Source organism: Cheilinus undulatus, linkage group 21, assembly GCF_018320785.1.
Source record: "Cheilinus undulatus linkage group 21, ASM1832078v1, whole genome shotgun sequence".
NCBI lineage: Eukaryota > Metazoa > Chordata > Actinopteri > Labriformes > Labridae > Cheilinus > Cheilinus undulatus.
Genome location: NC_054885.1, coordinates 24794107 through 24807391, shown reverse-complemented (window position 1 = coordinate 24807391; position 13285 = coordinate 24794107). Strand labels below are relative to the sequence as shown.

Below are 13285 nucleotides of genomic sequence, written 5' to 3'. Positions count from 1 at the left end.
GGAGCAGGACAGGAGCAAGGGTTTACATATTTACATGCTTTTATTCAGTAGAGTTTGGTTATTACAAAGTGATTGTTGTACAGACATTTGCATAAGAATGGGAGGACATGTAAACAGTATATGATAAAATTTGCCATTGAGTTTATACTGATTATGTTAGCATTTGGCTGACTAATGCCATTTTTTCCACCCTAAAAGAGTTTATGATTTGGTGCAACCACTGTCTCAGCATCGCATTGAAGCAAGGTTACAAAATTCTACTTCATAGTGTTAGAGGAGCATTTTTTTTTAACAAAAAGTCGATTTTTATTAGTTAAGCATTTCATAGAGACCTGACAATATGAATTGAGCTTACAATGTACAAATCTAAGAAGACATCACTGGGCCTATTAGATCTGAACTCAGTAGGGAGTCTAGAGGTTTCTTCCCCATCATTTTTTTTAAATAAAAAGCTCTGTTTTGATATTAGTTGTTGCACTTTATTTTAAATTAAAGTAATAATTAAAAATGGTGATATGTCACTGTGCTACAGTGGAATTTTGTTTCTTGTTAATCTACACTCAGTACCCCCATCCTGACAAACTGAAAACAAAATTAGTTTTTTTCACAAATTTATGACATAGACAAAACTGAAATATCACATTGGCAAACAGTAAGTATTCAGACCCTTTGCAAAAACACTTGAAATTTTGCTCAATCTCTTCTCATTTCTCTCAGTCTTTGCTGAGATGTTTCTACACTTTGATTTGAGTTCACCAGTGGTAAATGAAATTGATTGACCATGATTTGGAAAGGCACACACCTCTCTAAAGAAGGCCTCACAGACGACAATGCATATCAGAGCAAAAACCAAGCCATGAGTCTAAAGGAACTGCCTGCAGACAGGACCGTTGCAAAGCACAGATCTAGGGGAGGCAGCAAGTAAGTTATGCCACACTGGAAGTTCCTAAGAGCACAGTGGCCTCCATAATTCTGAATTGGAAGACATTTGGCACAACCACAACTTTCCAAGAGCTGGTCCCCTGGCCATACTAAGCAAACAGGAAAGATGGACCTTAGTGAGAGAGGTGACCAAGAACCTGATGGTCACTCTGACTGACCTCCAGAAATCCTGTATGGAGATGAGACAAAGTTTTAGAAAGACAACCATCACTGCGGTCCTCCACTTATCTGGCTGGTATGGCAGTGTCTTGACGGAACCCTCCCCTCTGTCCAAAATACATGAAAGCCCACTTGGAGTTTTTGAAAAAACTTCAAATGAAATCCAAAACCCTCATCCTGCTCTTGTGCAAACAGTCCCACTGCCTGATGGGCCATGGAAGAAACTTGCCCACTGAGCAAAGACACGTTCAAACGACGTCTTTTCAACGTCAGTTTTGAACATCTAATTTTGATCCCCTGAAGGTGCAGACTGTTACTCCAGACGACATCTTTTTTCTGACGTCTAATGAACATCCATTAATGATGTCCATAGACGTCTTTTCTACGTCATTTTTGAACATCTAATTTTGGTCCCCTGAAGGTGCAGACTGTTACTCCAGAAGACGCCCATTAATGACGTCCATGGACGTCTTTTCTACTCTTCACTTGGAAATGCACAAAATCGAAATAGTGCAATAAAAAAACTGGTAATGGAAACACCTGAATTTCGAAAAAACCCTAGAATATCGCTAAAAAGTTTTTACGCTTTCATGAGGAGGTTTTTCAGGCGTTTCATTATAGAAGTATATCCCAAAAGTGGAATGGAAACACTTTTTCCGCATTTACAAGTCACAGGACGTGATGTACAGTGTCACATGGCCAGTCACTCCGAGACAACATGGCGCGGTTCGTGTGGACAGAAGAAGAGACGAGACTTTTCTTAACATCATACTTCTACCCTTATACATGGCTTTTGCCACACATATGGACTTTACCTCTGAACTATCATCCGTTGCCTTTGTCTTTTGTTCAACATTATCAAGGCAAACGCTGTAGATGTAACCAAAACCGTACCAACATGCAACAGGTTTTGAGCGTCAAGCTTCCCTGCAGCGGATTCACGCGAGATGAGATTTTACGAGAATTGCAAGCCCTACGCCCAAAACTCCCTTCAATGGAAACGCATTCAAAGCGCAACAGTATTTAATCGAAATTTAAGAAATATCACTTTTATTTTGCAAAAAACTGTAATGGAAACCCAGCTACTGTCTGTGAACCTCCCTCCTCCACTTCTTTGTGGCGCATGCTTTAAATGCTCTGAAGCATGTGTCCTTATGAAGTTCTCAGTTGCCGTGTTATCAAATTGCATGACTCCATCCCCTCTTTTTCGCTGAATCACACTTAGATGTTTGGCTGCATGTGTTCAGACAGCATCTTCTTTTCCCTCCAAGTGAATCCAGTACAGCATCTTGTATTGCTTGATAGTTTTTGTATTCTTGAGTAATGTTTTGTCCTTCTTCCCCTGCATGTTGAAGCAGGCCATTGGAGAACTTCATGGACTCTGTCCTTATGGTCCATGTATGTTCCATGAGCTAGTTGCTGCAGCTGTTGGGAACAAAATGAAAAAAAAAAGGAAAAGAAAAACATTTTACTGACACAACTTAAGGATCACAGTGCAGGAAGTAAGACTTAAACATGTATTTCTTCATTTCAGTGTCAAAATTTTAGATGTTAGATCTCAGAATGCTTCGCAGGACATGTCAAAGTCTCATTAGTAGACAAATGACCTGCAAAACATTCTACGATTGAAGCCCCCATTAGAGCTGGCTGCAATAGGCTATATGATCAATATTGCATAAAAATGGGGAAAATTCATTGGATCTATGTCTATGAATTAAATTTCATAAATCCCCGCAAAGACATCATATGATATTGATGAAGTAACTTTCAGATCAAAAGACATTTTATATGACTGGCTATTGTGGGTGGTTGAGACCACCCACAATGTTTAGTGGGTGGTCTCAACAGTGTAGAGAAAGCAAAAAAGGAGTACCCTTCAAACAATAAACTTTCCAAGGTGCACAACAAAAAAACTTATTGGGAAACAAGATGCCAGCACTCAAAAAATGTCCTTTTAAGCAGCTTTATTGAAGCAAGGCACAACGATTGCTGAAGAAGACCATGTAAAACTCAGTAAAACTTTTTAAAGGGACATTTTTTTGAGTGCTGATGTCTCGTTCTCAACATTTTTAAACCCTTTGAAACTGCAACCCCTGCCATAAAACTGGCTGACTAGTCATCTAAATGGCCTGAGGTTGTGTTCTCACATGCTGTCACCACTGACAACATCATTCCATTCCTGACATCCATTTTCAGTCATCATTGCAACCCAGAGATCATTGTCACAGACAGTGGTTCACAGTTAACGTCTGCAGCATTTGCTTAATTCCTGCACAACCAAGGGTTTTACCACAGCGGGACATCAGTCACCTGCCATGTCTTTAAACAATGCTTCTGGACTTCCGGTCATGGTGGATGAGGAGTAGGAGTCTTTACCTCGTGCTCCCGAACTTTTTTCATTATTATTTTCTTAAACCCCCCTTTATTTCCCCCCTTCTTTAACTAATACTTCAGCTTTAAAACTGTGTCTTCGCGACAACTCAAAATAAGGCAAACAAATACGGCAGATCATCTAGAAGGGAAGTTTCAACGCCGAGAGAGTCAGACTCCAGTGAAGTTAGCAAGGCCGCTCTAACTAGCCTGCTGGAAACCCATAAGGCAGACCTAGCAGCAGAATTCAAGACCGCCTTTTCAGCCCTAAATGCTAAATGGACACTATACAAAACACTGTGAGTGGCCACGGACAGCACATCTACTATTTCTGGAGGCTTTGTGTACAGAGCTAACAGCTAGCAATGAAAAGCTAAAAGCTAAAGCAGTGGACCTGGTCGCCGCAACAATATTTGCATTATCGGACTTCCCAAATCGATTTAGGGCCCTCGACCAACTGACTTTTTGCCTCACTACTGACCACTACTCCTGGGTGAGGACACCCTCCCTGCCCCTCCTGAGCTGGATCGCGCCCACCGATCCCTGGCTCCCAAACCCAAGCAAGGGGAGAAGTCGAGGCCCGTCATTATCCGGATCCACAACTACTAAACCAAAGATAAAGTTCTTCGCGAAGCGCAGAAAAGGAGAGCCGACCTACAATACCAAGGGAAGCCCATGGCCGTGTTCAAGGACTTCACGTCGTAGGTGATGGAACAGTGAGCTGCATACCGTGAGGTGATGGTGCTACTCTACAAGCGGGGATTAAGACCTACTCTCCGCTACCCAGCCAGGCTGATCATCACGACCAAAGATGGGGGCAAAGTACAGTTGTCATCGGTTAAGGAGGCTAAAGACTACCTTGCAGCTAAAAACACTTAATAGGGCCTGTACGGATGAAGCTAACCCTTTAACGAGCACTCGGCCTAGTGGCTGTGAAGCTAACTCGAAACAGCTATCGCTACATTTCGAACGAAGCTAACTTTGTTTTGAAAGTTTATGCTTTATGTAGTTTGATTTGCACTATAATGCTACTGTTTCTTGGCATCGTTTAAATGATAACCACTTGATTTCATTATGGCTCATTGAGTTTTACTGGTTGGACTTTTTCACTCAGACTTTTATTTTTTCTTTAAAGCAGGAGCCACTTGCTCTGCGTGATATATGCTAAATAATGTTATGTGATCTGAGTAGCTCCCCTGTCGTAACTGGTCACTACTGGCACTTAGCTGAATAATTTTTGATTTGAAACTACGAAATTTTACTCTATATCTCCACTCTTTGCTTTTTGTTTTAGGCTTAGGGGACTTACACGTAGTTTTGCTCTATTTTACTGTGGAGCTAACCTTGAAGGCTAAGTCACCTGCACTTTTTTATTTTATATTTTATTTTTACTGTAATCTACATATGCATACACTTCTTGTATGAAGCTGAGTATTCTGCCCAGCGCCTGTTTTCTAATTCTTTGTTTTACTTAACACTTAAGGGTAACTAACTGCAGCTTTTACTCCTACTTTTGCTGCTGTTCTGAGGTATATATGACCAAGTTTAGTGGTTCGATGACTCACTATGCCTCATTCTTGGGGTTTCTCATAGGCTGCTAGAAAGTTGTATCTGTTTATGGGGAGGTTTGGGGCATCCTTACTATTATGGGACAAGAGGTTTAAAGGTCAAGGATCAGGAAGTATAGTATCCAAGGAGATATGCGAGGCTTATGTTCCCATGTGGACTAGGGACTTTTTTTTTTTTTTGTATGTGTATGTGTGTCCCCCCTCCCTCCAGGGCAAAGTTGGTATAATGAAACGCTTGGACAATGCAATTGAGCGGCAGAAATATCCGTTTCATCTCCTGGAACATTAAGGGGATGAATAATGCCACTAAAGCTAATAAGGTAATCTCACATCTACAGGAGCTTAGAGGGGACATGTGCTTTTTGCAAGAACACACCTTCGCACATCAGAGATCTCTCGCATTGAAAAACCATGGCTGGGCCACTATTTCCACTCAAGGTTTTCAGAGAGGGCCCGGGGAGCAGCCATCATTATACACAGGGATATTGCATTTAAACTATATCAGATCCTAATGGGCGGTACATTATAGTTTCAGGTAGGCTTCAGAACACTCCCGTGGTCCTTGCATTAGTGTATGCTCCAATCTGGGACGATGACAAATTTCAAAGTTTTTCTCTGATATTCCTAAGCTTGCTGATCACCATGAATTATTGGAGGAGATCTCAATCAGGTTCAAGATACAGTACTTGATAGGTCATCTAAAAAACAAACTGCCGTATCGAAATCAGCCAGTGCCCTAAGGTTTCACACAGAGCAATTAGGTTAAGTCAACCCTTGGAGGTCCAAGTTTCCATCCAGCAAAACCTTTTCTTGTTTCTCGCATGTTCATCATATGTATACACGTATTGATTTCTTTTTACTTGACAGTAGATTGCTTCATGATATACTTTATTGTGAATACTATAGCATAGTTATCTCGCGGACCATGCTCCAACTTCCATAAACATTAATTTTCCGCGTTGGCAAGGCACCCATTGTATTCTGGAGATTCAACTCACACTTGCTATCAGAACCTACATTTAAAGATTTTGTTGCCTCATAAATAAATTTTTTCTTTGAGATCAATGACATGCCTGATATTGGGAGTAATGTGCTTTGGGAGTCCTTTAAAGCTTACCTGTGTGGACAAATAATTTCGCTTGTCTCTAACTTTAAAAAATTAAAATGGTCTAAAATCAGAGAAATGTCAGAGAAAATTTTTTTTAAAGTGGATGCCGAGTACGCGTCTGATCCTTCTGACACACTGTTCAAAAAACGGTTACACCTCCAATCTCAATGCGATACACTGGCAACAGGGAAAGTGGAGAGACAGCTGCAGTATAAAAAGCAACGTTTTTTCAAGCAAGGGGATAAGGCAGGAAAACTTCTTGCATATCAGGCATGAGCGGTAAGCATGTCCAGACTTATCCCTGAGATAAAGCTACCCTCAGGGGATACTACGGCAGTTCCTTCTCAAATTAGTAATGCTTTCTCAAATTATTATTCCAGGTTATATTCATCTGAAGCTACGTCAAGTGACTGGGATCACTCTAACCCCTTCGATTTGCTGGTATACCCTCAGGTAGATGAGGCTGTATCAGCTGATTTAGGTGCACCAGTGATGACTTTTGAAATTCAAGAAGCAATAGAATCTTTACAGAGTAACAAATCGCCAGGGCCTGACGGCTATACCTCTGAATTTTTTAAAACTTATTCTTCAGTTCTTGCCCCAGTTTTAGTCAGAGTATTTAACGACGCCTTTAATAAAGGACAGCTGCCCCCAACTGTATAAGAAGCATCAATTACTCTACTTTTAAAAAAGGATTAGGTCCGCTTATGTGTAGTAGTTATAGACCCATTTCTTTATTGAATGTTGACTTTAATATACTTGCCAAAATCCTGGCGAGGAGCCTCCAGAGGGTTATGCCAATCATGTTAACTCTGACCAAACCAGCTTCATTTCGGGCAGGCGCTCGTTCTCTAATACCAGAAGGCTACTCAATATTCTTTTTGCTCCCTCTACAAACTCTCCTGAGATTGTATTGTCTTGAGATGCTGAAAAAGCGTTCGATCATGTAGAGTGGAGGTATTTATTTTATATTCTTAACAAATTCGGCCTTTGCCCTGATTTTATAGCCTGGATTAAATTACTTTATGTCTCCCCAGTAGCCTCAGTCAATGCCAATGGTACTAGGTCAAAAACATTTTCACTTTACAGAGGTACCCGACAGGGCTGCCCCCTGTCCCCCTTGCTATTTGCGTTAGCAATTGAGCCCCTAGCCATAGGGCTTCGGAGCAAAATTAGATTTGAAGGCATTGTACGTCACGGGACTACTCATAAACTTTCATTGTATGCCGACGACCTTTCATTGTACTCTCTAACTCAACCACTAGTCTTCCCATAATTCTAAATATATTAGAGAAATTTGGAAAGTATTCTGGCTAAAAAATTAACCTTGGAAAAAGCGACTATCTTCCCATAAATCAAACAGCGGACCTTCTTCCTCAAAATCTATTCCCTTTTAGGACAGCTACAGCTGGCTTTAGATATCTCGGAATCCAAGTGACAAAGTCATTCTCAGAACTTTTCAAAAGACAAAACTTTCACTCCACTATTACAACAATCTAAATCGGAATTTGCTAGGTGGTCCTCCCTCCTACTTTGTTTAAGTGGACATGTTAATCTAATAAAAATCAAAATTTTACCCCAATTTCTTTGTCTTTTTCAGCCTATTCCTATTTTTATAAAGAAATCTTTTTTTACTAATTTGACCCAATTAATAAGCTCTTTCTTATGTGGGAATAAGCGTCCCCAGATTGGCCGGTCTGTCCTCCAACTTCTGAAAAACAAAGGTGGGCTAGTGCTTCCCAACTTTCGCTACTACTATTGGGCTTGAAACATCAATAAGCTTTTTTTCTGGGACTAATGCAAAGTATCAGACGAACAGCCCCAGTGGGTTGATTTTGAGGTCTCCTCCTCACCTTGCTCACTTTGGTCTATAGTTTGTTCCTCGCTACCTGTTTCAGCCAAACAGTTTATATCAAACCCAGTTGTAACAAACACATTGATGATTTGGATCCAGTTTAGGAAGGTATTTGGTGTGCATACCCCAATACTTAATTACTATTTGTTCACTCCCTCCCTTTCTGATCCAGCCTTTCGAATTTGGTCAGGTCACAACTTGTCCACGAGAGCATTTTGGAGTTGTTGGATTGTGTTTTTGATGAATTTGATGAGGGAAAGCCGGGATACCATAAGACTCCATAGCGTTGGCAGAGCAGCTAGTATCTCCGTCCCGCCGATCTAAAATTAGCTTGCACTTACAACTAAAGGTAACAAACCTATTAGTAAGACTACAGGAATAATGGCAATGGGCAAATTTGCCAAAATGTTGAAGTATCCCTTTAAACTGAGCCCAGACATGCAAATATGATTCTTTGTGGTTACGCAATTGGCTATCAGAAACTCATGGGATGCATTTTCTGTCATTATCTTAACCCACTCTCGATATTCATGTCTAAGTTGGCTTTTCCAGTTCTGGAGGTTGACTCTAGCAGCCAAGGTAAAGCCCGTAAGAGCCAGAGCAAATGCTGGTTAAGACGAGATGTTAGGTAAACATGACCTGTCTACCAAGAGACAGAGCTGAATAGGTTTAGGCACAGGTACCATGAGCCACTCCTGTATTGTTTTAATTATCTTAACAGGTGTGAAATAATATTTGTGAAGTATCTTGTACTGTGTAAATTTTTGCCATCTTATCTTGTAAACCCTCCCATTCTTGAGATTATTTCAATTTGCAAAGATTTCTAAAATTCTCCTTTCACTTTGTCATGATGGATTACTGAGTGTAGATCAGTGAGAATAAAAATGTTTTTCTTTCCACTGTAGTATCAGGCTGCAACATGACAAAATTGAAAAAGAAAAAAAAAAAGCGATGGGGGTCTGACTTCTCCCTGAATGCACTATAATTCAGTATTGATTGCAAATAGGATTAACTCTGCATTTCTGTTACCATTTTAAAGGGGAAATTTTGGATTATTCACTGCTATTTCATTCACTCTGGGCTTCTTATACATGATTTTCCACGTTGCTCCTTCGAGAGCTCAAGAGAATGTTATAAGCATTAATGTTAGCACTAGGGGTGTGACAGACAGCTCAGGAGATTAGATGACACTAGACAAAATTTAGGCTTATGAGAAAAATATGACACAAGATTTTTTCCCTTTTGTAATTCTCAATACAGAATATATGACTGAATATTTGTCTCCAATGCAAGTTAGTCATTAAATACGAAGACTGCAGTCAATTTTAAAAAGTTTTAACTGTGCTCTTGCAATGAATATCACTATTTACATATAGTTTATTTCTTTTTCAATCATGACTCAAACATGCATTTAAAAAAAAAACTTGAGATATCCATGCATGTAAAAGTGTCATATCCTCATTACCTCAAGTCTCATTGCTATGATTCCAGAAATAATAAAGATAATAGAAAATCAGAGAATAACAGACTGAAATATACAAAGTTGCATCATTGAAATAATAGTATCTCTCATCCAAGGCCTATATTGGGGATCATCAACATAATATACACTAAAAGAAATCTGTTTTGGAGCAAAGAAATCACTTTGTGGCAGTTTTTTTTTTTTTTTTAAGTTTACAACAGTACACAGCAAGCTGTTACATTACTTAAATAAAGTTTTTGATTTCTACATGTCAGCTGCTGATAGATGTGTGAAAATCATTTCATATGTCGTCCCTGCCATAGAACATGTGCTCATATATGCACTGTACCCCTTTCATTCTGACTCTTCATGGGTACAGCTGATGATTACATCCTTGGATCACTCCCAGCTTGAACCAGCCACAGCAGATCAGCTGTGCTCCCTTTTTTTATTAGCTGACACAAACAATCTCACTGTGTCAAAAACAATAGCAGAGAAAATTTCCTGTTAAATTGGACTACCTAATGGGAGCTGGGGCTCATCTGTGCAGCCAATTATGTTGTGAGACATTTTTAACCTCAACAATAAATCTTGTGATATTTCAGTTTTGCGAGATTTCTTTGCATCCCTAGTTAGCACTGCATTAGCACTAAAGGTTTTTTGTACTAATGCAGTGCTGTTTTAAATAAAATTCTTCAGATACAACTCTATCAGCCTAGTCTCTGCACTGTTTGCCTCTTGTGCCTGCTGATCCCTTCTTCCTCTCTCATTACCTGCAGCTGCCAGTCTGTCTGTATGCATAGATTAAAGAATTCTAGTATATTTAAACAGTACACTTATAAAATATTGTTAATTTTTTTGTTAAATACATTTTGTAATTTGAAAACATTTTCCGACCACTTAAGGTCTTACTGTCTAATCCCCTTAGCTATTTTTGGACAACCAGAAGACACCATTTCTTTATTTTTAACCAGAGTCTGAATTCTCACATCTCACCTCTGTTTGCTCCGTCATGGGATGCAAAGTGAGTTGGTGTGTGTACATGTATAGAGAGTGACAGAGAAAAAGAGGAGCTTAGTCAAGCTATACAGAGAGGGAGGCCAGATAAGTTAACAGAAGTTAGGAATTCATTCAAAATGTTCATGCTCACACAAGTGCCCCTTAGAGTAGGAAGGAATCGTGGGGTCTTAGGCAACTGCCTGTATGGATAGACAGTTGCCTAAGACAACCCTTTGTAAGCAAATCTGACAATTTAATAGGATTCATAAATATTTGTCTGCTAAAACATGTTGGGTTATGCTTATGCTTAATAAACATTTTCAAATGTGAACACTGTGTCTACTTGTAGGTGTGTGCGCATCACAGACACCGGCTTAGGCTACTTGTCAACCATGTCATCATTACGGAGCCTCTATCTGCGCTGGTGCTGTCAGGTAAACCACACACACAAACACTTAAAAACACACTGTGTCATTCTGCACACAATGTCTTCTGTATGGAGTGGAAGGCACTTATTTCTACATAGATGACATCTTTACTGTATCAACAGCCAAGGACTTGTGGCGCATTATGTGAGTGTGAAGGTAGAATGCATGGGATCAGGTTATTAGACTCGCTTCTAGTGAACCTTTTATAAAGTTTTTGGATTTGTCATATGGTTAAAGTGAAGTAAAAATTTAGAATAAATTGATGAAAATGCAAAATAACTGCGGTAAAAAGTAGGTTGGTACACTCTAGAACTACGTACCAGTAAAAGGAAATGGCAACTGCCGTCCAAACTCCAAATTAAGAGCCTGTCACTGGCACACACTGAGTAAGAGAGCACATCGGCTAACATTTTCATTTTAAGCAGCACTCCTTATTACTTACTTGTTAATCATTCTGTGTAGATTCTGAACCGCCCATGCTGGACAGAGACAAGATGTCTTTCACTACCACTTGATCATGTAAGCATGTGCATGTGGAGCATCTGCCAGCGCAGTGCAGCTCAGGAGTACCAGAGCACTGTCTGAGAATATCAAAAATCTGAAATCAGTGATGAAAGGAAAAAGGTAACCTGGCAGAAATAAGACATTGAAAAATTACTTTCTTTGAAGAAAGGTGAGTGCGAGTCCCAGTAATGTATTTTCTGAATCAGATATTCAGATCAGGATCATACCTGCTTTGCACATAAAGAATTATATTCATAATTCCATCAACATAGGTAAATTGTGATGTGACTTTAAAAAGAATAAATCTGACTTCCTGGTTAGAAAACACCAGTTTTTAGAGTGATATTTAGTGCATTTGACGGTAAGTTAGTGTTACGTGTTTGGTATCAGCAGGTTCATTATAATCTGCAGATTCATTTGATACCTTTTTCTCTTTAGCTTTAAAACTGAGGTTAAAATTGTTACAGTATTTTAAATAAAGTCAGATGATCCTTAACTCACTGTTGTTGTTGGAAGAAATGCTTTTCTTTTGTGGCTCATGCATAAAAAACTAAGTAGATAAATAGAGCTGTCGTCCTCACCATTGCCTGCTTTCTTTGCTCACATAGTTGCCTTTTGAAGATTCATGTAAAACTTTTTAATTTCCCTAGCCTGTGCAGTACTCTAAATAAAAAAGAAATTATCATGCTACCGGCGGGGCATAGTTCTGGTATGGTATTCATCGGATTCTCTGTGTCTCTGATCCCCTCTGTGTAAATTAAGCCCCTGTTTTTAATGTAGGCAATAAGACCGCTTTCAAAAAAATTATGAAATCATCTAAAGACATGGAAACAAGTTACACAGCATGATTTTATTTTGCCTTATTTTCAGGCTGAATGTTGATAATGACACTTTTTTTAATGTACATAACATTGGATTTCAGTGCCTTAATCCCTTCACTTTAATGGAAGAGCAAAAGAAGTTGTCAGCAGAATTAAAAAAAAAAAAATGCATATCAAAAGTTTTACAAACAGCTTTTTGCAGAGGTCTAAGTGTCCCAAAAATATGAATACTGGAAAAAGAGATTTTTAGATACAAGGTACTTGAAAATTGATGTGACCCTCCTTCATGATGGCAGGCCCCAAGTCTATTTGAGTTTGAGATCCTTTCTCTTGAATCATAAAAAGAAACCCAGTTTGGTACACTACAGGCAAGACAGGTGTTGTTACATGGTAAATCAGGGCATTCCACACTGGCTTTGGGATCTATGAGTGATCAGTGACAAATGACTGAAGCAACATCTCCTAGTGTACACCTCCTCATAGTGGTCTATGCAGTGTGTAAAAGCAGTGTTTAACTGTGTGTCTGTGTGTGTGTGTTTTTGTGTATGTGACTGCAGGTGCAAGATTTTGGACTGCAACATTTGTTTGGAATGAGGAGTCTTCGTCTACTGTCTCTTGCAGGTATGGTTTTTGCTCCATCAAGGCACTTTAACTATTTAAATGTTGGCTGACCTGTATATTTTACATTTACAGTGAGATGCATGAACCCCATGTGTAAAGAATAGCCTTGCACGTATTAAGAGTTCTCAAGCCAAGATAACAATGTCCTCAACAAAAAAGGAAACATTTTATAGACAATCTTGTAAAGCAAAAGTGAGCAATGGTTAGAATGAGCTTTGGCTATGGGTGCAATGCAACAGAGGTCATGTTTTGGTCCTTACCTTTGTTTTGGTGTAATGGTTCAGTATGGGTTTGGTTTGTTGGAAAGCAGCAACATAAAGTCCTGGATCATAATTCTAGGTTTCTTGCTTTCTTAAAATTAATTTCAACTGACAGTAAAGCATTTTACTGTTTACTCCATCTAGTGTTAATTAGAACAACCTGTGATAGCTGATAAAGCTGTGGTGCA

The 13285-nt window shown here is 39.3% G+C and overlaps 1 protein-coding gene across 1 annotated transcript in view; it reads left to right on the top strand.

Moving 5' to 3' along the window:
- fbxl16 (F-box and leucine-rich repeat protein 16) overlaps nt 1-13285 on the top strand; it is a 95387-nt gene that overhangs the window by 56252 nt on the left and 25850 nt on the right. Inside the window, exons 5-6 of the mRNA XM_041778298.1 lie at nt 10813-10897; nt 12774-12837. Of these exons, the coding sequence (XP_041634232.1) occupies nt 10813-10897; nt 12774-12837 (149 nt within the window). The remainder of the gene's footprint in view (nt 1-10812; nt 10898-12773; nt 12838-13285) is intronic.